This window comes from Danio rerio, chromosome 3 (assembly GCF_049306965.1).
Source record: "Danio rerio strain Tuebingen ecotype United States chromosome 3, GRCz12tu, whole genome shotgun sequence".
NCBI lineage: Eukaryota > Metazoa > Chordata > Actinopteri > Cypriniformes > Danionidae > Danio > Danio rerio.
Window position 1 is genome coordinate 669,297 of NC_133178.1, and position 27,917 is coordinate 697,213.

Consider the following 27,917-nt stretch of genomic DNA (forward strand, 5'->3'; position numbering starts at 1 on the left):
GCCGTGAAGCTGTGCACATTCCCACGTTCAGTTCATTGTTAAAAAATCCAAACGTGAGCGATTCTGAGCGTAAAACCTGGCGTACGCAAAGTTTTTGTGCGTACGCAGCGTTGATACATGAGGCCCCTGGTGTTTTAAACAATGGATTGACTACGTGTATGTAAGATGGAAGTCGTACGACATCTTCCCTGTCCGCCTTACTCTGAGGACAAAGTCAACTCTCAATGATCTGTTTTAGGTTTGAGCAGGTAAGAGTTGTGCCAAAGTAACAAACAAACAATCAAATATAAATGTACAGAAATCACAATCTCGTTCAAAAATGGGCAGAAAATATACTAAATAATTTTATCCAAACGAAAGTTAAGCAAATTTAACGAATAACAAAATCATGTCGGTAAAAATACACAAAAACGGGATCAAAGGAAAAGCGTGCTGTCATCCGCTCTCCCTGGCGTCCTTATATGTGACAGCGCCACGTCACCCAATGATGAGTGACTAGTCTCCTGACCAATCAGATTCCGCGAAGGCGGACCTAAAGGATATGACAGGTAGAGATGGGGAGAGAGAAAGAGAGGGAGATAGAAAAAGAGAGAGAACGAGACGCAAAAAATCCACCAATATACGACAACCGTTACATAGATTTTTTCAAGTGAAAAGGTTTTCTTTTTATTTAGTTTTTTTTTAATTATTATTGACGTATGAATTTGTTGCACCAAGAGGTTAAAATAGACTTAAATGAAAACCAGCTTTGCAAACTCATCATTTTATTTATGTATTAATGTTTATTCATTCATTTTCTTGTCGGCTTAGTCTCTTTATTAATCCGGGGTCGCCACAGCGGAATGAACCGCCAACTTATCCAGCACATTTTTACACAGCGGATGCCCTTCCAGCTGCAACCCATCTCTGGAAAACATCCACACACACTCATTCACACACACTCATACACTACGGACAATTTAGCCTACCCAATTCACCTGTGCCGCATGTCTTTGAACTGTGGGAGTATGTATTAATGTATTATTATTTAAAAATCATTACCCCCAAAAAATATTTAATATCTTAGAAACAAAAACTTTTAACTTTTTCAATGATCTCATTTAATTATTCTTATTTTTAATAGTGTATTTAATTTTATGACTCATTAAAAATACCACAACTTTTATGGGGTTTAATTACATGTGTTAAGTATATAATAAGTTTCCCAGAACGATTATCAGTTTAATCAGTGTAAATCACAGCCCTTTCAGCTGAATTGAGCGCAGTGATCAACAGAAGATCATGCTGTTTTTATTAAAGACTAAACTGATAAAATAGACAAACTTTGAGCTGGTTTTGTCTCCGTATATAACAGACGACGTATATCAGCTGATCATAATTAATCAAGCAACACAGACTGTAAATAAACACCCGATAGCTGATTTGGATAAATGCAGATCAGCAGGAGCCTAAAACTGCATCTTTAGACATTCAGACATAAACATATGTTTAAAGACATCTTTGTGATGTACGAGTGCTATCAGGGTATAATTGTAAAATGAAAAAAAAAAAAGTTAAATGGACAAATGCAAGCATTATTTGAGAGACTTTTAATAATAATGAAATGATAATGTCCTAATGATCTGGAAAAAAAATAGCCGAACAGCAACAGTTTACAAGCATAAAAAAAACTATAAATGATTATGAAAATAGTGATCATGTGTCATAAATGTCAAGTGCACATATCGGCAGATTTATATGTGGTTTAACACACTTGATCATCTTTTATGTATCAGGTTTTGCTGCTTTTTTAGGTTGGACTCATGCAGTCCAGACCACTCACAGGTCTTATCACACACACGCATGCACGCACGCACGCACACACACACACACACACACACACACACACACACACACACACACACACACACACACACACACACACACTCCAAAAAAAAAAAAATCTGAGCTACAAATTGAGCTAACGATCACATATCAAACACATAATGCATCATAACATTGTCGAGTGAGAAATAAAATCTTGACATCCTCTTATCTCATTTTACATAAAAATGACTAATGACTAAATTAATTCATTAAATGACACATTAAATGATAAACAAACAAATCAAAATGGCATGAATGATGATTATACATGATCATATGATTAACTGAAATGAACAATAAATGAAGCACAAGTGAATATTGAAGATAAAACACAACAGAAGTGAACGGTTGCCCTCCAAGGACTCAACACACACTAGTAAGAGTCCTCAAATAAATCACTAGACAGGTAGCCAACATATAATTAACATGATCAAACAGGTATTAATATTCTGGTGAAAGTCAAGACTGAGAGTTTGAACAATCTTGCTCTCATTATCGCAATAGCATGCTGTTTGATCTAGAATAAGAGACTGCAATCGATATATTGGCTATATTCGAATGTATTTGAGGGAAAAGCTATTTCTAGTGTTGTCCAAACCAAAGTGGACAAACCAATGCACCACAGTAACAAGTGTACAAGCCATGTATTCTTAACGGCTAAAAAAAGACCCAGAATGCACTTTGAGAGTTCACTAGCCAAATTAATTTCTGTGTCTGGCCACAAAATAGCTTCAGCAGTGGAATTGTATTGATGTAAGTTTTAAAATCAAATACTATTTAGCTTAAGTAATGTACTGTATGCATATATGACTGAAATCTAAAGCTTTGTTTTATTACTTATACAGCTGAGTGTGAAATGACTATCACAGGGATCCACTTTATATTGTATCTCTGGGTATTGCTGATGAGAAAGATAATTTATTTCTACTTTATTTATTTTGGAAAAGTTTTAATGTTCTTAATTTTCAATAAATAATTTTGATAATTCTCTCCATAAAGCTTTCATTTAAAATTAAAGTGCATTCTCCATCTAAGCTTTTAATTGCATCTTCTTTTGTACATTTTCGCCAACTTGCTGGAATCTTTCCTTTCCTCTCAAATGTTTTACCATAATATTTCTCCAGATCTCTCTGGAATCTGCACACAAACCACTTCCAGTAGGGCAATTCAGAGAGATCAGGGGTGATGCTCCAGTCTGCAAAAACTCCTCCTGCTGATCTGTAGTCTTTATATAATAATTCAGAGGAGTCAGATTTAAGTGTTACATGTTTACTTGCTACAGCTGATGTGCAGATTTGAATAGCCAAATTTGTTGTTTTCCAGTAACTTATTCCATTTAGTCCATTTACTCGATGGAAATCAACACTGTGGTCTCCATCATGGTCCTCTATGGTGTTTGTGCAGGTGGCTCTACAGAACGGGCACTGAACCCAACAGCACCAACAGAACTGATCAATCAGAAGCTCATCTGGTCTGTCGTTGTAGTCCAGCTTCAACAGAAAGTCATTGATGTGTTTGCTTTTATCAGATGTAATTGCAGGAAGCTCTCGTTTTATCACTTCTTCTAGGAGTTTGCAATCATCAACATCATCATGTTTGACTCCACTGAGGTCTTTTTCAGAGAAGATCAGCTGATCTGAGAGCTGCTCTGAGAAACTCTTCAACCACAAACCAACATCTCCACTGTTAGCTTGAACATGTTCAGTAGATGCATGAGCTGCGTTCAGGATCTTCTGCTGCAGGAGTTCAGTGTTCTCCTTCATCTTGGGTAAAACACTGGCATTGAACTGATCACTGATGAACCGACTGACCTCATCTCTGATGAAATACTTCACGTGATCTTTAGGATGATGAATGTAGTCCATGTATTTGTCAAAGTCCTCCTCTTCTGCCAGAGTCTTCAGGATGTGTTTCTCCAGATTTGATCTGTTTCCCTTCAGTGATTCACAGTTTTTCAAGATCTCATCTGCTAAAACTCTGGCAGTTTCCTTGCAGACGCTCTGCTCAATGGGCTCTTTCAGTTTCTGACAGATGATCTCTCCAAAAATGGCAGCAGAAGTAGCTCCACGACAGTATTTCTGGAAAATACTATAGTATTCCTCTCTCTTCTTCTCCAAATAGAGAAGAGGATCATTGGCTTTTCTGAACAGTTTGTGTTGGTCATTGATCATCTTCTCTGATCTTTTAAATATGGAATAAACCAAATCAATGAAGAATTCATTCCTAAACACATATCTCACAGTTTTTTTCTCATGTTCTGTCACTCTTGTCTTGATGTAGTCTGTGAGTTGTTGAATGCAGCTGATGTTGAAGCCCATCTTTGAAATGTTTAATGCCTGAATCATTGTGTCTGTCTGCTGAGCAACATCTCTGACAAATGATCTTATTTCCTTGTCTCTGAAGTGACTGTAATCAAGCAACCCTTTAGCCATTCTTAAAGCTCCTGTAAACACATTGGATTTCTTAAATTGTATATAATCTGAATAATCTGTCACAGTGAAAATATTCTTGTCCCCCCTCCAGTGATCTACAGGAGCACTTTCACAGATGTCCCCGAGGATCTGTCTCACGTCTCTCATTATGTCAATGTTTTGGATTGGGTTAGTGTCTTTAGTGATTTCCTTCATCGACTGATTCCAGAGCAAATCAAACTCTTTCTTCAGCGTCTCTTCATCAGTTGTGTTGTCTTTGAGTTTCAAGGCCAGCTCTTTGCTCTTTTCATAGAGAGTGTTTTCATGATGTTTCCTCTGATCATCAATCTTCTTCTTCAACTTTCGCTGCTGCAGAATCTCATTTAGTTTCCTCTTTGTTTCCTTCACAATTTTTTCCTGAAGTTCTTTGATTTTGATGTCAAATGATGTTTTCCACTGAATCAGAATGTTTGCATCTGGATCTTTCTCAAAAAACTCTGACATAAGGTTTTCCACTTCTTCGCTAGTCTTCTTCAGTTCTCTCTGTAGATCAGGTTCTTCAACTTCATGGATTGCTTCATTTTCTATTTGGTTGTGCATTTTGTTCTTTATTTCCATCATAGCTCTGCGGAGACTCCAGGACCACTTGCTGTATTCAGTCTCCAGTTTCCTGTAGACTAAAATCTCTGGATCATTTCTGAAGCTGGGGACAAGCTGTTCATTCAGTAGTGCCTCCCAGAGATCTTTAATACTGTCCTTTATATGTGCCAGTTTTGTTCCAACTGACTTTGATGCATGAGACATGATAGTTTTCTTCAGGTCTTGAATATTCTGACAGTAGTTTGGATTTGGTGGGGCCATGGGTGGGTTGCCATCCCAGAGATGAGGAAAATACTTCACATCATTCTCTATATCAAATTTAATGACATCACTGAACCGTTCAGCATAACAGACTTCCTCTTTAGTGATGAGTTTTGTCATCTCATCCAGCGTCTCCTGCAATATTCTTCTTCCCTCCTCATTTTTCTCCTCAGCTGTGACGTCTGAAACATTCTGATGCACAAACACACATCTGGGGTTTAGACTGACCTTCTTCATCCTCAGGAAGGCCTGAACAACAATCTGAAGAATTTCCTGCATCTCAGATGGGTTTTCTCCAAAGATGTTGATCAGGGTCATACTACCAAGCCCAACAACAAATGTGGCCAGTTCATTGTCATGATGTCTTGATTTGCCACCCAGTTCTAGAGCACAGAGACCCTCAGTATCAACAACCAGAATATAGTCAACGTTCATCTGTGTTTTCATCTCGTCTGACACTTTGACCAGCTGCATGAAAGCTCCTCTGGTGCACCTGCCTGCACTGACGGGAAACTGGAGTCCAAACATGGCGTTCAGCATGGTGGATTTCCCAGAGCTCTGAATCCCTAAAACAGACAACACAAAGACTCTGGTCTGGTCTCCCAGTTTCTGGACGAGTTGATCAAGAACAGCAGAGATCCAGAGCAGAGGAACATGAGCAGCATCTCCATCCATCAGCTCCAGTGGAAACCCAGAGATCATCATCTCTGCTGCGAGACTCGGGAGAGAAGAGAAGTGAACCGGCAGATCTTTCTTGTTCTCCTTCACAGATGAACATGATTCATAGATCTGAGCGATCTCCCTCATGATGTGCTCCAGACCAAACACTGCAGCTTCAAATTCAGCTTGTTTTTTAACCTTTTGTTGTTCAGATTGGTCTTCTTTTTCTTGCAGTTTTAGTTTTAGACTAATATCTAAATTGAACTCATCAAGGACAATTCCAAGCCATTTAAGGAAATAGATCTTGTTTGCAGCATCTGAGTTTATTTCTTTAATAAAGATCTTCATAAACTCACTCAAGTCCGCCTTATGCTGTAGTTCACGGATGTTGTCCATTTCTGTTTGTTTCTGACTGATTTCCATTTCTATCTCATGTGTTTGGGGTCGATGAAGCTCTTTGTTCTTCTGACTCCACTGATGCCACAGTTTCCCCTGATGAGGCAGAAATGATTCTTTAATCTCTGTCAGATCTTTCTTCTCCAGTAAACTGATCATCTGCTGTGCTGCTGCTCTTCCTCTCCTGCAGTCTTCATCATCTTCCTCATCCACTCTGATGTCTGAGTGTTTGGACAGATCTTCAAGACTGAAAGTGGAAGATGATTCTGCGAGACAATCCCTTATAGCTCCTCTGAGTTCTTCAGACACATGTGATTGATTCCTGTCCTTCAGGCCAATTTTGAATTTCCCTTTCTTGACCTGGTGTACTGTAGATTTATCCTCGGTAAAGAGGCAAATCAGTGGCTTTGAGTTTCTGTACAGGTTTTGTATCTTTTCAGCATGTTTGTCCAGTCGTGGCAGAAGAACCACATTGACTGAGGTCATTTCAGTGAGGATCTTCCACTGTTTCTCATGATCTCCTGCATCTCCATGTAGATTACAGAAGGCCACACAGTCAGTGAATTGATCCTCATTTGTGTCAGAAGGGCAGAACCAGGCGATCTCCACCACTCCGTCCATCAGGACTCTGGATCTGCTGCTGCCTGGACAGTTCCTGTGGAAGAACGTGTTGTGTTTCTCATTGATCAGACTGTTCATCAGCTGTGACTTTGATAAAGGCACAGAGTCAAACCTGAAGAAGAACACCATTGGAGCCTGTACCTTCCAGATCGGCAGGGTTTGACTGATGGTTTCATTGTTGGTGTTTCTGATCTTCCAGCTCTTGGTGATTTGTCTGAATGTCCAGAGGGGAAACTCAATCTGTTGTGTTTCTGGATCAGGAACAAGCAGAGGCAGAGCGAACTGACACTGGGAGAGTTTAGTGACCATCAGCTGCTTCAGGAAACCATCAGCACAATGAAACACAGCCATCTGAACATCCATTGGGTGGACTCGCTCCTGAATTGCTGGTTCATTAGATAAAGACACTTTGATTATATCACCCTCATCTTCATCTGAGTTTTTAGAAGTTTGTTCTGCGTTATTCTGTTGATTAATCTCTTTAACATGAATGTATCTTGCTCTGTAGTTCATCATCAGGAGTCTTTGCATGAAAGTTTGAATCAGCTCCTCTTCTTTAGTGCAAGACTTGTGAAATTGTAAGGATTGTTTGGTTATCTGTAGAACATCTGCAGCTGTCAGCTTAAGTTTCTCATCAAGATGAAGTCTGTGAAACAGATGATGTTTTCTTGTTCTCACTTCTGCTGTTTCAGTGCATTCCTGTTTTACCTGTTAAAACACAATGAAACAATGACCCAGAACACTTGTTTTATTAATATGAATTGCAATAGTGTGTTTTACTTTGTGTTTTCAATGCAGATTTAAACAACTGTCATGTCTTCTGTTCTTTCTCACATTTTAAATATGAGAAACAGAAATTGCACTGACAAAATGTATAAAAACAGCAGATTTTATGCCAGACCACTAGTTTATTTCAGCAAGACTGTATGCACAAAGGATTTAATTTGATCAGAAAGTTACTGACTTTCTAAAGATGATGCTACACTAGGGCTGAATAAAGTAGTTTCAGATGCTGCTAAAATGTCATCAATGAACATGAATCTGTTTTTTCCAGGTGTTTCTAAACACTGACCTGTGGTGAACCTGTGTCAGAGCTGATTTCCATCTTCTCTTCTTTCTCTTTTTCATATTCCTCTCTCCAAGCCATGTGTTTTCTCTTCAGTTGATCTTCATGCTGTTCTTCAAGGATTTTCAGTGTTTCTTCATGAGTCTTTTGTTGATCTTCTCTCATGTTTCTTTCTTCTTTCAGTCTCTTCTCTAAATCCTCGAGTTGTTCTGCTTTTTCTCTTTCTGTTCTCTCTTTCTCTCTGATTAATTCCTCCATTTCACTCCTGAGTCTCTGAATCTGATCATCTAAAATCTCCTTTTCTCTCTGTCTTCTTTCCTCTTCTTCTTCTTGTCTTTGTTTGTCCTCTTGTGTCTGTTTCTCCCACTGCTCTCGTTCTCTCTTCATCTGCTCACGCGTCTCCCTCTCTCGCTGCTCTTTCTGTTGTATTTGTGTTTTATATTGCTCTTCTCTTTCTGTATATTCATTTCTTCTCTTCCTTTCATGGTCTAAACTATTCATCAGTCTGGCTATTTCTGTGTCATGTTTCATCTGAAGTGTTTCATGATCTGTTTTTATTTTCTGTTTTTCTTTTCTAATTTCCTCTATTTCATGTTTACATTTCTCTATATCTTTCTTTGTCTCTCGTCTATCTTCTTCTTTTTCTCTTATTAGTGTCTTATATTGTTCTTCTCTTTCTCTGTATTCATCTTCTCTTTTCTTCCTCCTATTCATCAGCTTTTCTATTTCTCTATCATGTTCTTTTTTAAGGTCGTCTTTTTCGGTTTTGATTTTCTCTTTTTCTCTCCTCATTTCCTCTGCTTCATGTCTAAAGTCTCTCTCTTTCTCTTTAATTTGTGTTTTGTATTGCTCTTTTTCTATACATTCATCTTCTCTGTTCTTCCTCTCAATCTCTATTCTGTTCATCAGTCTTTCTATTTCTGTCTCGTATTCAGTTTTCATCTTCTCTTTGTCTTTCTTCATGTCCTCTATTTCATGTCTAAATGTCTCTCGTTCTCTCTTCATCTCGTCTCGTGTCTCTCTCTGATGTTTCTCTTGCTCTCGTATTTCTTGTTTCAGTTCTTCTTGTCTCTTTCTCTCTTTGTCTCGATTCAGACTCTCTTCCTCAATTATGGTCTTCAGTCTTCTCTTCTCTTCATCGAGATTCTTCATCAGCTCTTCTCTCTCTCTGTTTAATTCCTCCATCATCCTCTTCATTTTGTTTTCTTCTTCTTTATATGTAGACTGAAGTTTTTCTGTCTCTCTTTCCATTCTCTCTCTCTCTTGTTTCAGTTTCTCAGATCCCTCTTTATTAATCTTTTCCTGGACTTCTCTCTCCATCTCTGTTAATTGTGCTTTGTATTGTTGTTCTCTCACTTTAAACTCTTCTTCTCTTCTCTTACGGTAATCGTCATGATTCTGTCTTTCATTCTCTATGCTATTCTTTAGTAGATCAGTTTCTTTTTCATATTTACACTGAAGCTTCTCTTTGTCTTTCCTCATTTCATCTATTTCATGTCTAAATGTCTCTCGGTCTTTCTTCATCTCCTCTCTCATCTCTCGCTGATGTTTCTCTTGTTCTCTTATTTCTCTCTTCAGTTCTTCTTCTCTCCTCTTTCTATCTTTCTCCTGATTCTGTCGTTCTTCCTCTATCATTCTGTCTTTCTCTTCCTCTAGTTTCTTCATCTCTTCTTCTGTTTCTCTGACTCTGTCCATCAGGATCTTCATCTGTTGTTCTTGTTTTTCTCTCTCCATCTCTCTGAACATCTTGCATGAGTAGAAGCTTCCTCCGTTTGCCTTCACCATGTTGTCTATCTTCTCCAGTAGATCAGACACTTGTGTTCGCTCTTCAGGCTGATTATTGTTGAATACATGAAATCTGTGTCCACAAGCTTCAATCAGGTTCATCAGAGAAGGTCCAGCTTTCTCCAGACACTGATGGATGGTTTTGTTTCCCAGAACGTCTCCTCTGGTGAAGAGCACCATGGTGAACATTAGAGAGTTTTCCCCAAACGTCTCCTGGATGATCTTCACTGATGTTTCCTCCTCTTTAGTGAATCGCCCCAGTGGAATCAGCAGGAGAAACACATGTGGTCCAGGCAGAATCATGGAGATGCAGTGTCTGATTTCTCTCTGGATCTCCTCATTAGTGAGTTCAGTATCAAACAATCCTGGAGTGTCAATCACAGTGATGCTCCTGCCATTGATTTCACTTGTTTCTCTTTGACTCTCTTTAGTCACTGACTCAAAAGATGCTTCTGACTTAAAAGCCGTTCTTCCTAAGATGGTGTTTCCCGTAGCACTTTTTCCAATGCCAGTTTTTCCCAGCAGAACAATCCTCATTTCATCATCTCTGTTTTCTCTTGAACCTGGAATTTAATGGAAAAAAAGAAACTTAGTGACTAGGGATGTAACGGTATCAGAATTTCACAGTACGGTAATACCTCGGTATGAATGTCACGGTACGGTATTTATTGAATCATTTACAGGAAAAACAAAACTTTTGAAAATACTCCAAAAAAGTGCCAAAAGTGCCAATGACATACAAATTAGTCATCTATCTGTAAGCTTTAAAACAGGAACTTCAATTTTAATAACAAAAAAATATTAAACCATGTAAAAAAATAAAGTTTCAATTTAGTATTGTTGAACTCATCACATTCAACATTTAATCACTCACTCACTTAGATAGAGATGGGTTTAAAGGAAAATTATCATATAAATATAATCTGGTAAAAGCTGGTATCTCTGGGCATTTACAATGTCCCCTGCAACAGAAAAAACCCTCTCATTTGGGACTGAGGTTTCTGGGACAGAGATATGACTTGGCCCATGTTGACAGCAGTGGGTAACGTTGTGCATTGTCTTTCCCCCACTTGAGAAGACAAACCATGAGTGAGATAGAGATCTCTTTGCGGTACAAGTCAATGTCTGCATCAATCTGAACAGTGTGCTGTGTTTCTGCAGTCCCCATGACTGATTATTAGTCGTATTCCCCAACTTGCAGGCACGTGCACACATAGGGCTTTTTAGTCTTGGATAGAAAATGCCCTTCCAAATCGATCAAAAGTGCCCCCGCGACGCGACACAACCTCCGTCCAGCCCTTCAGTAGGCGCGCGATAACACCTCTCTTGAGTATGCGCGCTCAACCCCCCCTCGGCGCTTTACAATACGTGCGCGACAACACAGCTGATCAGAACGCGCGCGACAGCACCGCTATTCAGCACGCGCGCGGCGACAACACCCGCTTTAGGTTCGATCATTTCCATCTTTTTTTCATCTCCGCTACTAGCAGCACACTCCATTTCCGCATTACTGGATCTGTAGCGACAACAGACCGCAAAGGATTATGGCCACGCCTGGGCTGATGGGAATTGTAGTTTCAGCTACCTCCCGTTCGCTTCATTCGCCTGAGCAAATTTTCTCAGAAGACCTATAGTTTTACAGAGTCATGCGACTTCGGTAATATCGAAAAAAATTAATATTGCGGTATGACGGTATTTACAATACCGTTACATCCCTATTAGTGACGGAATTGCCCATATGACAAGCTGAAATTGATACTGATATTAGCAGTTTATCCATACAAATAATAGTTTGCAAATAATATGTAATATATTTGAACATTTCCACTCTCAGAAATACCCATACTCTCACTTGGGGAGTGCCTCTTCAGTGGTTTACATTGGCACCTAAAGAACCATACTGCGCTTTGAAGATTAGTACCTAAAAATACAAAATTGTCTGTAAACATCCAACATCCCTTAAAGCCAGTATTTACCAAATTTGGGAATTTTGAACAAATTTATAGATTATGACTCATCTGGCTATAATATAGGGATGGTGTAGTAAAAATGAGGCATGCATCTCCAGGTGCCAGGTCCAGGTGATAGTCTTGGGTCCAATTTAACCTGAAGAAATGATAACACCACACTGGCTGGCAAGTTTGAGGGTCTCTGAATGCATAAGCATTACTTTTTGATAGAGCTTTACCCAGAGTAATGCACTTAACTATTGCTGAAGGTAGGCCAGTTAAGTCTGCTATGTACAATCCAAAAGCAACATATCAAGGTTTTAGAGGTCTGGGCATGGTTGCCCTAACCCTGAAAATGAAGATCCTTTCCCAGGGGAGTTCACCATGGGCTGTAGCAACGAGAACAATTTCTTGAATCACAGTCTGTATGGGCCAGTGCTACACAACCAGTGAGACTTGCTCCTCATCCTCCCAACCTACACATCTGTACAAGGAGGGTAACTTGGGGGATTGCATATCTGACTAAACTTTGGGGTAAGCTAATAAATGTTGGCATATACCCCCTGGTGGTTGATGTACGCTTCTGTTGCTGTGATGTCTGTCCTGACCAACATTTTCCAATGCAAAGATGAGGGAGTGCACCATGTCCATCTCTGTACTCAGTCGTGCAGTATCGTATGAAGCAATCTGAGCAGTGTGGCTCTGGATTCTATATGATCCTGGAGCCTCTAAAAAGGTTTTAGTGGGACCATGTAGCGACTGAAAATGGTTGTGTCAACGAAGAGTTGAGAAATTAAGTATCTATCCTTCAAAATTGCAAACCAATTCTGGGGACAGGCATTTGAGAATGTGTTTCTGCGTTAACATTTGGAATAGCATCCTGTGAAAGGAGCGATTCAAAATGCACAGATCCAGGATTGGATGTAATTCACTGCTCAATTTGGAGATGATTAAGAATTAGCTGAATTAGTTTTTCTAAAGGCTTGTTCACTCAAAACTGAAAATTCTTTCTGTCATTAATTACAAACACTCCCGTAGTTCCAATCTTCAGAACACACATTTAAATATTTTAAAATATATGACACAGCAATTAAATTCTGAAAATTTGTGGGGATAAAGCTATCCTATAGTCCAGAGATCCGGTCACAGCGCGTCCGCGTCAGGTCAGGTGCGCCCGTAAATAAAACGCGCACACGGCGATGGAGACGCACTCAACTCACAAGGGAGAAAAGTGTGTGACATGATACGAGCAGCTTAATTCATTACATGTTTTGGTTAACTAATTCTTTAAACACAACTCTCTTGAGCTCTAAAAGGAAGAAACGCAGAAGAAATGTGCTGTTAAATTAATTTTAGCAGAGACGCAACTGCCAGTCATTTTCACATTAGTTATTCGGGAAGATGTAGCCTAATAAAAATGTTTAAATAAAAATAAATAGTTCACTGCACAGACCCACAGTAGGCTACACTAATATAGCCTAATATTAATAATAATATTATTATTAATTAATAATATTAAAATTAATAAATTAAAAAATTATTATTATTACAATTAAGCTAAAATTGACAAAACGCAGAACCCTTTGAATGTTTGCTTTCATTTTGACATTGCTAAAAAGTGCACTTTTACAGTTGTGTAGAGAAACATCCCATAATGCAACAGCACTCAGAGTATAACACTTAAGAAATGCCTTTTGGGTTTAAAGATGATCGGCCTGCGAAGTCAAGTTTGCAGTGTTATAAATGGAATATATTGCTTAGTGGATTTACCGCGGATCAACCGAGAAACCTTTTACATGCTGCAGGTAGGCTCAATGATAATCTTTTAAAAATATGTAATTTAGGCTATACTGCTATTTGCTCATGCAAAATTAAACAACATAAATATATTGTAAACCTATTTTAAGAGCTAAAATACAGTCAGCATATCAAGTTTGTTTTGACTTGTACTCATGGCCCTAAAATGAAAATAACCTGAAAATAAGTTATTAAAATAGTCTTAATAAATAAATAAAATGACGGGTAGGCCTAGCCTAATGGTTTATGATGGTTTACAAATGACAACCAGACAATATCACGAAAAAACACACTTATGATAGCCTAAGATAAATCTTTATTTTTACATTTAAAATGATGAAAAAAAGTTTTATAGCCTGAGTTGCGTGTTATCCGTGCCAAACATATTTTCACGGTAATAACTGTGAATTTTGGCATCTTTTTTAGGTATTTTTCTGGCTACACTAATGCCTTAAAATGCAACTAATTGTTTTAAATGACATTAGATTGTAACATTTAGCTTTTCCCTAACACTGATGTAGGTTGGATAATAGGCTACGTGAAGCGGGATGACTCGGTTAAGCTGATTTCACTATATTTATTTACCGGTTACACGAATAGTCTGATCGTGGGTCAGCTTGCATGTGTGGGCATAATTTGACGTCTTTACCTAAAACTTTAAACATTCATATGCCTGTTATTTAAAATAAAACAGAAATAAGGAGAATAACATATGATTTAAAGCACTCGTTTGGCACTAAAGCCATGATCCGTCTGCATTAATAAGCAGTATAGTTGCATTAACGTCATTAATAAAATCAGTAAAAGCGAAACTGTGCATATTATTATTACTATTAAAACGTATATTACTGCCTAGGTGAGTAACAAAGTAAAGTAATAATAAATGTGAATAAATAGCCTAAATGAAAGAAACAAGGGAGACCAAAATCAGCCACCAGGTCTAGCGCCCCCATATGGATTTAAAATGCCCCCTCAGTTCTGACATCCTGGCGCCGGGCCTGGGTTGACACAGCCATTAAATAAATGTCCATAAACTTTGGTGGCTGTTTGGTGAACTTGATCATACAGCCGAGTCAGATCATCTGAATGAGCTTGTGAAATAGTCTGGCAGGAAGTCTTGATAAGTGGCCATGACATGCATGCAGAGCTTGATAACTATAGCACTGGAGATTTTACCATTAAAAGATCTGAGAGGGAGCTGCGGACAATCCCACTATGTGGGCGGCACCTTGCAGACATTAGTGGAGCACGATTGACTTCTGCACCTCAAGAGTACCCATTTACCCCCATGTTTACCTTCCATTGAGGGTAACGAGAGATGAAGACTTGAGGCTCTGACAGTGAAAGGTGCCTTACAATCCTTAAGCAGCTTCTCATGCAAAACACACAATTTTTTACTGCCAACAATCCCAGCAAGCTATCAAGAAGGAGATGTGTTCACCTCTAAAAGCATTGTTGCTTGAGTGAGGGCATGAAATACAAGCAAGCACCACCTTCACATGCTGGATCCCCAGACATGTGACACAGAGCTTGTTACCATCCTATGAAGGTAGAATAAACTGCATCTAGTGGCCACTGAGTGGTAAGGAACGGTACGGTTCGGTACGCTTTTATGGCCGTTTCCACTGTCAAAAGGCGTACCGAACCAAACCGTACCGTACCACTTTTTCAGTACTCTTTCAAAAGTTTCCCAAACACAAGAAAGGGTACCAAAAGGCGGAGCTAGACGCGCAGCTGAATGCTATTGGTTTACAGAGATATGTCATTCGCTTGCGCAACAAGTTAGAATGTAAACAAAGGACCTGCCATGTTTGAAATACACAGCGAGAGATTACAGCGGAATTATATATTCATATAATAATGAGCCATGATCGATCCGGGCTCAAACTAACCTTGTCGTTGTCTTAATGAACAGCCACAAAGCCATAGAGTAGAGCAGAATCTACCCTGTGCCTCTTAGTTTTTAACAAGCCAGTCTGAAGAGCGAGCGGTTTCTATTTCTTCCTTGCGCTCGCCGTGCGTCTCTATCTGAAATAACAAACTTCTTGAGCTGATAATAATAACGTGTGCTTGATTATTGACAAGCTTTTGGAAACCCGATCCTGTGAGAAGCTGACAAACGAGAGTGACACATTCAGAAAGAAAAGGACAAACGCGAGTGGAGCGCGGGAGAAAAGGGGAAGGCAAGGAGCACGTTATTTCTTCAGCAAACTGCCGTGTTTTAATTTTTATAATCACCTTTTGGATTAATATGAACTGGGAATGATGGAATGACTCTCTAACAGAGGCTTCATGTGCTGCTGAAGATTACAGACACAGATGAGAGGTTTACTCTGACTGTAGGCTGTACTTTGTGTTGTTTTGAACCTAATTAAGGATGAAATGTCTGCTGTGTGTAGTTCTTCTGTAGTTGGTAACATATCGGGGACTGTAAGGGGCTGTTTGTGTTTGCATTTGTTCATTTATTTATTTATTTAATATAATTATAGACGTTACAGTAGGCTATTTCGCACCGCCATTGATCTGCAGTTATAATCAACTCATGTTCATAGAAAAGTTCGTAATAAACATTTATACACAAGTATTTATGTGCGTAAAGCATCTGTTTTGTGAGAAGTGCTTCTCAAATGATATGTGAATGACCTGTGCAGCTTTATTGTAGACAATTTCTCAAGCGAAAATGACGTCGACTGAAGTTTTGTCATACACCACACCCACCAAAAGGGTTCTTGGTAGTGGAAACGCAAGCCTGATAAAGGTGACCCGTACTGACCCGAACCATACCGTACTGTACCAGTCAGTGTAAATGAGCCATAGATGTGCATGGATGGCACTGTGTTCTTGTCAGAGATGTGGTTTGCATGTGAGAAAAAAACTGAATGATTGACTGCCTCTATAAGACTCTTGCATGGCAGAGGCCTCGCTTTCATACAAACTCAGAGTAATTGTTCTCCTAATCAAAATCCCCATAATGCAACACAACATAACTTGTAGTGGACGACTGAACGAGGGCTATAATTTCCTGGATTAAACCTTCTGACTCAAACATTATTTCAGCTTATTACCTTGTGTTAGCACATGTGTCTCCAGTGAATCTATTTTCTTCTTCATCTCTTCATATTTCACCAGTTTTTTCATCTGTGCCTCCAGGAATGTCTCTGTGGAGTAAACGCCTCCTCTGTTTTCCTCCAGCATCTGCTCAATGTTCTCCATCAATGTGGACACTTGTGTTTCAGGACTGAAGTGATGATGTCTTCCTCCAAAACTCTGAATGACAGCCTGTGTTTCTTCATTGAGTTCTGCTGTCTGATGCTCTGAGTTCTGCATGATGAGGATCATGATGTGTTTGTTGATTCTGGAGCTGAAGATCTTCTGGATCTCCTGCATTTCACCTCTGTCTTCATTATTAAGTGGAGCGTCAGGAATAATGAGGAGGAAAGCATGAACTCCAGGATGACAGCGAGACACACAGCGGAGAGTCTGACGCATCACTTCCTCCTCTGAGAGCCCAGTGTTGAACAGAGCTGGAAGCTCCAGCACATTGATCAGACCACCATGAAGATCCACGTCTGATCTTCTGTGTGTGTGTTGCAGGATCAGCTCTGAGATGGAGGATTTCAGTGAGCCGTCGCTCCCACACACCAACACATTCAGCCTCTCAGACTCTGAAAAAGAAGAAGAATAATGAACATTTCACCTGCTCACTCCTTCTCATCTAAGATGATCAGTTCCTTCAGTCTTCAGTAAAAAAGAAATAAAGGCTTCTGAGGAAATGATGCAGGGATATATTTAATCCAGGGGTTTTCAAAGTCTAAGACAGTGGGCCTCCCTTTTGACACAACTTATCCATTGGCGCCCCCCTCCTCCCAAAGACGCATGCACACACATGCGCGCACACACACACACACACACACACACACACACACACACACACACACACACACACACACACACACACACACAAATTCTGGAGGTTTTCCTGCTACCTCATCATGCTTGGTTTCAAGTTTAGCGGGTCTCATGCTGTCATTAGCCAAAATATTTTGACAAACCACACATAAAGGTCGTGGTTCATCAGCTGGTCCTGTCCACGTAAATCCTAAACTCAAATACTGATCATCATATCGTCGTCTTTTGGGTTTAAGCCCTGAACTTGAAGGCTTTGAATCGGGGGGTCTCAGAAACCGACCCATTGTATTAGCAGCATAGACTGTAAATTAGCAGGCATATACCTGTATTGGCGGGCTTGCCAAACAGAAGCGAATACACAGCTATGGCCTTCTGGGTAAAAAAGGTTTTCTTATATTTGACGTATTATTTTTTTAGCTTTGTTTAATTAAAACGTTTAAATATAATAAAAAATACATATAATTAAACTAAATAATTATATTTTTATTATATAATATTTTTTCCCGCGCCTCCCCTGACATGCTCTGGCGCCCCCCAGGGGAGGCGCGCCTCACACTTTGAAAACCCCTGATTTAATCCATATAGATTGTTTTCATTATACATCATCAGGAGGCCATATTGGAGTAACAGAATGTAAACAATGGCAATGAACCAAACAAAACAACAATTTTCTTGTTTGTTGTTGCTGAAAATAATCAATTATTGTCATGTTTTGGACTGTATTAATTGGCCTCAATGGGAATTTTTTTAGACTCCTAAAGCTGTCAGAGGTTTTAACAAATCAGTATCTATGGTGGATGTCTATGGCAGTTTTGAAGGGCATTAAATGATCCCAGCTGAGGAATAAAGGCACAGGGTGTACTCTCACCTAGACAGTGCTGTGTAGATTATATTATTTGATTTCTGCAGTGCTTTTAACACCCTTCTGCTAGGACACAAACTACAGCAAATGAGAGCTTATACATGCCTGGATTACACATTATCTCACAAATAGACCACAGTTTGTTAGTCTTGTGGACTTCACCTCTCAGACTGTGGCGTACCACAGGGAACTGTTCTCTCCCCATGTACTCTTCATATTATAAACTCAATCAACTTCTGGTACAACTTAGTGGAATGCCGCATGCAGAAGCTTTCTGATGACACAGCTGTTGTGTCATGCATTAAAGATGGACAGAAGGAGGAGTACAGGAATCTGGTGGAGAATTTTGTTGGAATAGTGTAAGACAATCAATCTGCAGTTAAACACAACCAAAACTAATGTAATGGTAGTGGATTTTAGGAGGTCCACAAATGTGGTCAAAACTCATCTTGCACTAGCTCTGGGATCAAGGCATAAATTTCATTTAACAGTAAGGCGGATCAATTTCTCATGAGCAATTTTGGATTGGGACACAAATAATACAATTAAATTGTACTTATAAAGTTATGTCACAGTGAAATCTATGCTTCTAGCATTATTATTGGTTAGGGAAGGGTGTGGGCGGGTCAGTTGGTCAGTCAAAGACAGCAAAGGAGAGCTGGTGAGAAGTTTTTACTCATTGATATTTCTGTTGATTTGACATGCTGCTCATTTACATTAAATAAAGGAATTAAAGACGGAATTTAAATTTATTACACAATAAATACAGTGGGGTCATTTCAGACATAGCACACTGCTCATTTAACAAATGCACTATATGCTAATTGTGGCTGTTAAAGTGAAGTTAACATAGGGCTGGGCAATAATTCAATATTAATATATATCGCGATATAATTTTTGCAATAACGGTGATATGATTTTAAACCCATTTCCGGTATTTCAATATAAATTTAAATATATACTTTATTATATATAAGATACATTGGTTCATCTGTCACTGAATGACTTTCAGTGCTCAGCTGTGAAGAGCGTGATCACTTGCGTGATGACTTATATCACAGACACGCTGCTGCCAGTGCTCAGCAGTTCGCCCTGAATACAGACGTGTATGAACAAGCTTTCACGAGTAAGAATGCAGACGACTTAGTTGATGAGAGGAGCGGGAACACATCAAATCTGTTCTGCCTGATTGAACAGTGGTCGGGAACTAATGGCAAAACCCACCATGCAGCTTTTGGGGCAAAGTACAAGCTGAGCGAAAGCCGAAAGAAGGCATGCGTATGTATGTGAGAGAGACTGTGAATGAGTCCGGGTGAAAAACAGCTAGCAAAGCTGTGTGCAGTGTTGCCAGATGTTGCTGACTGATTCCAGCCCAAAATCAAAAACATGCCGAAATGCAAAAACAATCGCCCAATCAAATTCGAAAACGTCCAATCTGGCAACACTGGCTGATTGCAATGTGTACACGTGCACACACATAAAGGTAGTCACTTTTGTCTAATCAGCTTTCTTACGTTTACAATCACTCTCATTGGTTGGTGATTATTGTTTCGTGCGCAGTGAGCTGCGAAAATAAATAATGACATAGTGGCCTACTAAATAACATATGTATTTTCAAAAATATAAATAGAAAAAATATGGAAAAACTATTTTATGTTAAACCTTTTTAATTTAATTGGGTAATTACATACACAAATATAAATAGACAGATATTTCTTGAAGGACATTCAAGATGAAAAGCAAGCAGAATTATGAATATACTCATCTGTTTGTAAAGGCTAAATACAAAAAAAGTGAACATTAATTTTTAGGATTTTTTTTTATTTAAAAAAAGTAGGTGGTGTTAAAGACTTTGCAAATTCAGTTTGCAGACATTTGTAGGTAGAGTCATCCATTGTGTGCGTTCTTGGAAGTTTTTTCCAGGCTTTTTAATTTTGTCCATATCAATATCTGAATTATATCATATCGACCGAAATTAAGAAATATATCATGATATAAATTTTTGCCATATCGTCCAGCCGTAAGTTAACATTACGCCAAGTCGTCACAAATAAAACAATGAATGGGAAACGGCTATGGCATGTTAGTTGTAGTGCACTATACAACAAGCTATTGTAAACAAGCTAACGTTAACTAGATGAGTATTTAAATTTTTAATATAGCAGACGCACGGAAAATTACATCAGTAATCATCATTTTTGCTGCAAGTAGTTTATGAATGAGTCTGCATCAGCTACATTAAAGAGAATCACTTTATTTACAGTGAATAAAATACCCTACTGACTGAAGTTCAACATTAACTGGAATCTACACACAGGTGAACTGAAAAAGCAGGCAGTGGGCCAAACCACTGTGAGGAAGAGGAGGGGGGACTCAACTGTTTCTAAATGCATTTTTATGTTTGTTTGTTTGTTTTTCTACTTGCATACTTATTTTAAGTATACATACATAGATTTTTTATTATAGAGTATGCGATGGGAAGAAAGCAACCCTTGGATGTGAGGGGACACTTCCCCCCTGGGATTTACACCTGTTACTGGAATGTAAGTTTTTGTGGCCTTGAATTCTTGTCTGGGAGCATTTAGGGTATTTGAAGCTGCACTGAAACTGTAATTTGGAAGTTCAAACCACTGATGATCATAAAAATCCACTGCATGGAGAATAAAACTATGTTTTTCCTTCTTTTTTAATCACAGAATCATAGTAAACTATCCAGAAAATGGTTCTGTATTGCCTTGAAGAGATAGCAGAACATTTGCCTTGACTTTGAATGTAATTTACTCTCACAAATACTTAAGTCTGTGTTTGGTGTGAACCTGGGATAAGTGAACTAATCCTTTAAAGCAGTGTTTCTCAACCATGTTCCTGGAACCACCAGCACTGCAAGTTTTGAACGTCTCCTTTGTCTGTCACACCCATTACAGGTCTCTCAGTCTCTGTTAATGAGCTGATGATCTGAATCAGGTGTGTTTGATTAAGAAGACATGGATAACATGCAGAGATGGTGGTCTTCCTTGAACATGGTTGAGAAACACTGCTTTAAAGAATATTAATTTACTACTAGAAAAGCAAATACAGTCCCACTCACGTGTCTGTGTGTCCTCTGCTGTGAAACACTGTGAAGCTTCACACTGAGCACAAATCAGGTGTCGTCCCTCATTGCTCCGCTCGATGTCCTCAAAGGCCTGCAGAAGATGATCAGCAGAGCTGCTTGTCTGAAGACTGAAGTGTCTGTTGGAGCACTTCTGGATGATCTTCTGCAGGATCTGATTGGGTTCAGTGGGCTCTTGTGTGCTGAGCACCAGGGTGTGTTGAAGAAGGTGCTCAGAGAAAGAGTCCTGCAGCTTCTCCACACGCTCTTGATCTTCTGCTGAACACTGCTGATGTTGGAGGAGCAGAAGCACCACATGAGGTCCTGGATCAGACAGACTCACGCACTCTCTGACCGTCTGTGTGATCTGATCATCTGAGATGTTTGTGTGGAGCAGCTGAGGACTGTTGATGAGCGTCACGTGTCTGTGCTTCAGTCTTCCTCCGACTCTCTCCACAACATCTGGAGGAGCTTCACTGTCAAACGCTGATCGACCCAAGATCAAGTTTCCCACACGGCTGTTTTCTGATGCATTTTTCCCCAGAAGAAGAATCCTCAGAGGAGAATCATCACTCACTGAAACACACACACACAAAGTAGTCTCACTTAAACTCTGCTCAGACTGCAATTTCACACATGATTCGGTCAAGACAAATTTGGGAAATCCTAAAAGAAATGTTGTAACGCTATGCTAAAATCACGAGTCTTTGATTGCTGGTTTGACGTTTATGCCAACAGCTGCTCAATATTCTGAATGATCTGTCATTGGAAATCAATAGGACATACATATGCAGACTTATTCTAGTGATGCATTTCACTTCTACATTAAAATCACTCAGATTGAGATGACTTAAAGTGCAACCCATTAGTTTTCTTTGTTCTATAGAAGCAAATGGCTCTGTTGTGTTTGTAAGTAAAAACACACGTTACGGTTTTAAGTGATTTCTCACTAGGGATGGACAATATACAGGGTGGGCCATTTATATGGATACACCTTAATAAAATGGGAATGGTTGGTGATATTAGCATCCTGTTTGTGGCACATTAGTATATGTGAAGGGGCAAACTTTTCAAGATGGGTGGTGGCCATGGTGGCCATTTTGAAGTCGGCCATCTTGGATCCAACTTTTGTTTTTTTCAATAGGAACAGGGTCATGTCACACGTCAAACATATTGGGGTTTTCACAAAAAAAGCAATAGTGTGCTTGATTTTAACATAACTTTATTCTTTCATGAGTTATTGACAAGTGTCTGACCACTTATAAAATGTGTTTAATGTGCTGCCCATTGTGTTGGATTGTCAATGCAACCCTTTTCTCCCATTCTTCACACACTGATGGCAACACCGCCGGAGAAATGCCAGCACAGGCTACCAGTATGCGTAGTTTCAGGTGCTGCACATCTTGCATCTTCACAGCATAGATAATTGCCTTCAGATGACCCTAAAGATAAGTCAAGATGACCGACTTCAAAATGGCCTCCTCACATATACTCAGGGCCGGCGCATCCATAGAGGCGACCTAGGCAGCCGTCTAGGGCGGCAGAATAGAGAGGGCGGCATCCAGGACACCTCCCTCACCATCCGTGTTCTCAGTTATATCCGTGCCTAGGGTGGCAGACTAGAGCGAGCAGCGTCCGCGACACCTCCCTCATCGCTCTTCACTTTGATTACTGGTCACTTTCGTTTTTCCTTCAGAGTTGAAGGCGGCATGATCATCCTTTGCCTAGAGCATCAGTCCAACTGGCTCCAGCCCTGCATATACTAATATTAACCTTTATTTAACCAGGTAAGTCAATTAAGAACCAGTTCTCATTTATAATGATGACCTGATGTGCCACAAACAGGACGTTAATATCACCATTCATTCCCAATTTATTTAAGGTGTATTCATAGAAATGGCCCACCCTGTGTTATAATTTGCAATGTACAGGTAAAAAATCCTCACGTTTTCAGATACACTTTTAACCAGAAGAACAATCCCCATGAGGCTTATTGACTGATGGCTTAAGCAACCAATCACGTCATGTTTTGTTTTTTACCACATCATGTTTCAAGGTGTGGAAATGTTCTGCATAATCACAGCCAGTTTATGCAATCAGTTATATATTTATATAGTTTTATATATAATTCAATTTAAACAAAATTCTATATTTTTTATAAACTGCTGATAATAGAAAATAATAGAAGGCACAACAAACGTATAACATATTTGTTAATAAATAAAGGTTTAAAAGAGCCTTTCATACAAACATTTAGTAGAAATTGTCAGACAGGTGGCCTTCAAAAATTAATCAGAGAAGAAGTGGGCCCCGAAATGAAAAAGGCTGAGAACCCCTGCATTAACAATTTTCAGTAGGCCAACATGTGTTTAAGATCCTTTTATTATTGTCATATGAAGTATTCTGATTTAGTGAAATACTGGACTTGAGTTTGTCATCTTTAAGTCATAATCATTCAAATTAAAACACATAAAGGCTTGACATATTCCCCTGTGTGTGCAGTGAACTAACAGAGCACACAAGATCCACTTTTTGAAGCAAATTATTGAGATAAATGGACTTTCCCTCAGTACTCTATTATTTGGCACATACCTTTATATACAATTATATGAACATTGCAGCTTTTTTTCTGCTCAAACTTGTTTCCAGACAGGCTAATAAAGACACACTCGACTTCCAGCAATCCTGTTTATTTAAACCCATCAGAGGATGACTGAGGATCTGCTGACGTGTCTCCATTAAAGTGTGGAAATAACACTTTCAGTCACAGATGTGCTCAGCATGAAGTCTGAGGCTGACACTACACAACAAGTGTTAAACGTTTCATTATGACTCAAGCATCTGCAGTTTTAATGCATCAAATCACTAGCAGACAGGGAAGAGGAACGTTTTTGAGGAACACAATTATCACGTTTTTAATGTTCATATATATATATATATATATATATATATATATATATATATATATATATATATATATATATATATACAGGGCTCGAAATTAACTTTTTTACTTGGTAGCACCGGTGCTCCCAACTTCAAAAATTTAGGAGCACCAGAAAAAATTTAGGAGCACCCACCAAAAATGATTGAGCACCGCTGCAAATTGTATTTTAAGGGAGATATTGTATTTTAAAACAACATCAATTAGGACTAACAAAAACCAGAAACAACTATAATTAATGCTGAGATGACATTGATATTTGTGTGCAATAGTTCCAAAATGTGTATGTCTAATAATTCTAGAATATTAATGATGATGAAAATGACAATAATAGTAACAATGAATTCCATTTCTCATCATCATGCTGCCTTGAATGTGCTTGAATGTAAGTTATCTGCTATAAAAAGTCTGTTACTTTCTGAAAAATAAATGTATAGTTTGCATCAAACAAAAATGAAGCATTGCAGTAAGAAATATTTATTTTGTGCTGCTAAACAGCATATATATGCATGTCAGTTTAATAAATAATATTTCAGCTGCAAAACAAACAAAAGATTATAATAAAATATTAAATTCAAGGCTGAAAGCTGCAAAACAGTCATCAGTAACTAAATAAAAAAAAAATATATACATCTCATAAAAGAATAGGCAAAAGAAAGTAAGTAAAGTCTCACTTCTATCACTCTTTAAAAGTTTTGGTTTCAGTTTGTGTCAATTTAAAGGTTCCGTCTGAGCTGATTTTCATTTTTCTGTATTTGTGGAAAAGCAGGCGAGTCAGCTGACCCAATTTATGAGCAGGTTAAGCACCGGCGCAATACCGCTGTTTGTTATGAGACGCAGTTTCAGTGTAAACTTAGTAAAGGCAAGCTTCTTTGGCGATGATACAGTATTAGATTTGACTTTTAGCGGACATTTGCGCTGAACACGCAGTGAATGCAACGCATCGAGATTCGACCACCTTCTCCGAAAAGCACATACTCGATTGATCTCAGCTGGCGGATCAATATTCACCACGTGTCATGATCGCTCTCATCTGCGTCTCAACTTTAGGTGGGGTTTGCACTTAGCAAACCTGTGTGCTTTAAGTTTTTACACTTTAGCCGTTTGCATTTCCCGTGGACATAAAAGCTCCCTCCCTGTCATCTAACAGTGGATAGCCTTGAGTGATTGACAGCTAATATGAACCAATATAGCGGCAGGGAAGAGCGATTCAGCACGTTTTTAAAAAAAAATCAAAACAGGTCGCACTAATGCGCCCAAATATATTATGAGGTCGCATCGATTAATTTTCGGGCGCATATGCGACCAGAATAGTCGCAATTTCAAGCCCTGATATATATATATATATATATATATATATATATATATTTTTTTTTTTTTTTTTTTTTTAGACAACAGTTCTGTCTGATTCTCAAATCTGATTGGCTGATAGCTGTGTGATATTCTGCCAACGCACGCCTCCCACCAGTGCCAATATACAGCCAAATCGCACTGCTACTCGTGTAATATTGTTCATATATATATATATATATATATATATACACACACACACACACACACACACACACATATATATATATATATATATATATATATATATATATATATATATATATATATATAGAGAGAGAGAGAGAGAGAGAGAGAGAGAGAAAGAAAGAGAGAGAGAGAGAGAGAGAGAGAAAGAGAGAGAGAGAGAGAGAGAGAGACTTACTGAATGGTGGCTCTATCTCTTTGCTCTGACTTCTCTTGTGAGCAGAACCACGAATGACGGCTACAAAACATTAAATTGAGCACATGTCAGACAAGATCAGCATTAGAGCAGTTCTACAGAACACAACACATCACATTTATACATCTGCAATTCACTTCTGTGTTTATTTCCAGTCTCACCATTACAAACATGAATATAATGACAGGACATAACTCAGACCAAGAACAGTTGTACAATAATGTATAATTCTTTATTAAAACACCTATCAGACTGGTCATCAGCTTTATCTGCTGTTCACACATGCTGTCTCGAGGAAAGATGTTGGCTGAATAACCTCTCACCTCTGCTTTCTCTGCTGGACATCTTCTGCTCTTCATCAGCTCATCATCATCATCTCTGTTCATGTATAAACTGATAATACTGATCTTCATATTATTATCATATTATTTCGCTGCTCGTGTTGATTTGTTTTGCATTCTCCAGTCTTCAGTTCATCTTCTTCTCTGACTCCTGATGTTCGTCTCTTCATCCTCCTGAGATTACACAGATTTAACTGCATTAATAATATAGATTAGGTTTATTTTATTTTTAATACTCTGTTATTTAAATATTTTGAATACAAGTTAGCTATATCTTATTGTTAATAAATACACAAATGTTTGGGTGTATCTGAGCATTTGTTTTCACTGATTTACCCTTTACTCAGCAGCCTGTGTTGTGATTAAATCAAATGCAGGCTTATTTCAGCAACATAAACACTTTTCATAAAAGGGATTCAAGCAAAGTTAAAAAATTATGGTTGTTTTACCTTCACAGGTGTTTAAAGCAGATTATAACTGCATGTTTGAAAAATAGGAATCAAATCTTACACTTTGTGTTAGTTATGAAAGTGAAACTAGCAGTTTCTGCAGCGTGTACAAATACAACTACACATCAAATATATCTAAAATATTACGTGTTTTTCTACACTCATATTCACATACACATTTACACCGTCCAGTGAATATATTTAAAGTAAACATCATACCTGCACAGTGAAGTTTCTCTTGTCAGTCACGAGAACAGGAAGTACCGTGTGTGCGTCTGCGTGTGGGCGGAGTGTTGTGACGTCACACGACACGCAGAGCCTGTTTTTATATGTGAAATAATTTATTTAGTTGTCTTGCTGATCATAAGTTAATCATACTTTAATATCTCTTCGCTAATTCCTCGTCAGTAAAATAAAATCATCGTCTAGACAGTGTTCAGTGCTGGTTCAGGTTCAGTGTCTCTCACAGCTCCCTCTGCTGGTGTAAATAATCACTGCAGGGTGTGTTCATCTGCAGATAATCAGGCTTTATGTGTATTTGTGGCAGTTTTATACCTGTTATATATATATATATATATATATATATATATATATATATATATATATATATATATATATATATATATATATATATATATATAACTCAATAGTAACTTTCACTAATGTTGGGTATTAAGCTACAGCTGCTGTGTAGGTTTGCAACACACATTTATCAGTGGTCATGTTATTGTCTATGACATAAACAAATTATGAGAGTCACTAAAAATTACATCTCCTTTGATTAATTCATATTTTTGTAGTTGTAGGTTTAAAATATAGTAAACTTTTTTATATCTCCTTTCTCTCTCTCTGGAATGCAAATAAATGTGGAAATTTTAACACTTTTATTTATCTGTTTTAATCATTTTTAATCTGTTGTTTTATCTCTTGTGCCTATTGTATTTCATTATTTTTATCTTCTAGTTTTGGTAAACATTTTGAATTACCTTTGTGTATGAAGTGTGCTGCTTTATAAATAAATTTGCCTCGTCTAGCAGATAGCCTAGATAAATGTTCTCTTTGTGTTTACTTCCTGGGCCGTTTATAACAAAGCTGATATTTAGCTGCACCATTGGTGCTTCATAACATCTAATTGTTACAGAGTGGGTTGTTAGCCCAACACTCAACCCCAATCTGA

The 27,917-nt window shown here is 38.4% G+C and overlaps 1 protein-coding gene across 1 annotated transcript; it reads right to left on the reverse strand.

Moving 5' to 3' along the window:
* Window positions 1–652: 652 nt before the first annotated feature.
* On the reverse strand, window positions 653–27,217 carry LOC562960 (interferon-induced very large GTPase 1). Its single transcript, XM_021471944.3, has 7 exons — window positions 26,960–27,217; window positions 26,274–26,465; window positions 25,933–25,992; window positions 21,272–21,850; window positions 16,478–17,077; window positions 7,888–10,229; window positions 653–7,523 (listed from the first exon to the last, which is right to left on the reverse strand). Exons 2-7 carry the CDS (start codon window positions 26,293–26,295, stop codon window positions 2,832–2,834), a joined length of 8,295 nt encoding a protein of 2,764 aa, XP_021327619.2. The 5' UTR covers window positions 26,296–26,465; window positions 26,960–27,217; the 3' UTR covers window positions 653–2,831.
* Window positions 27,218–27,917: the final 700 nt, after the last annotated feature.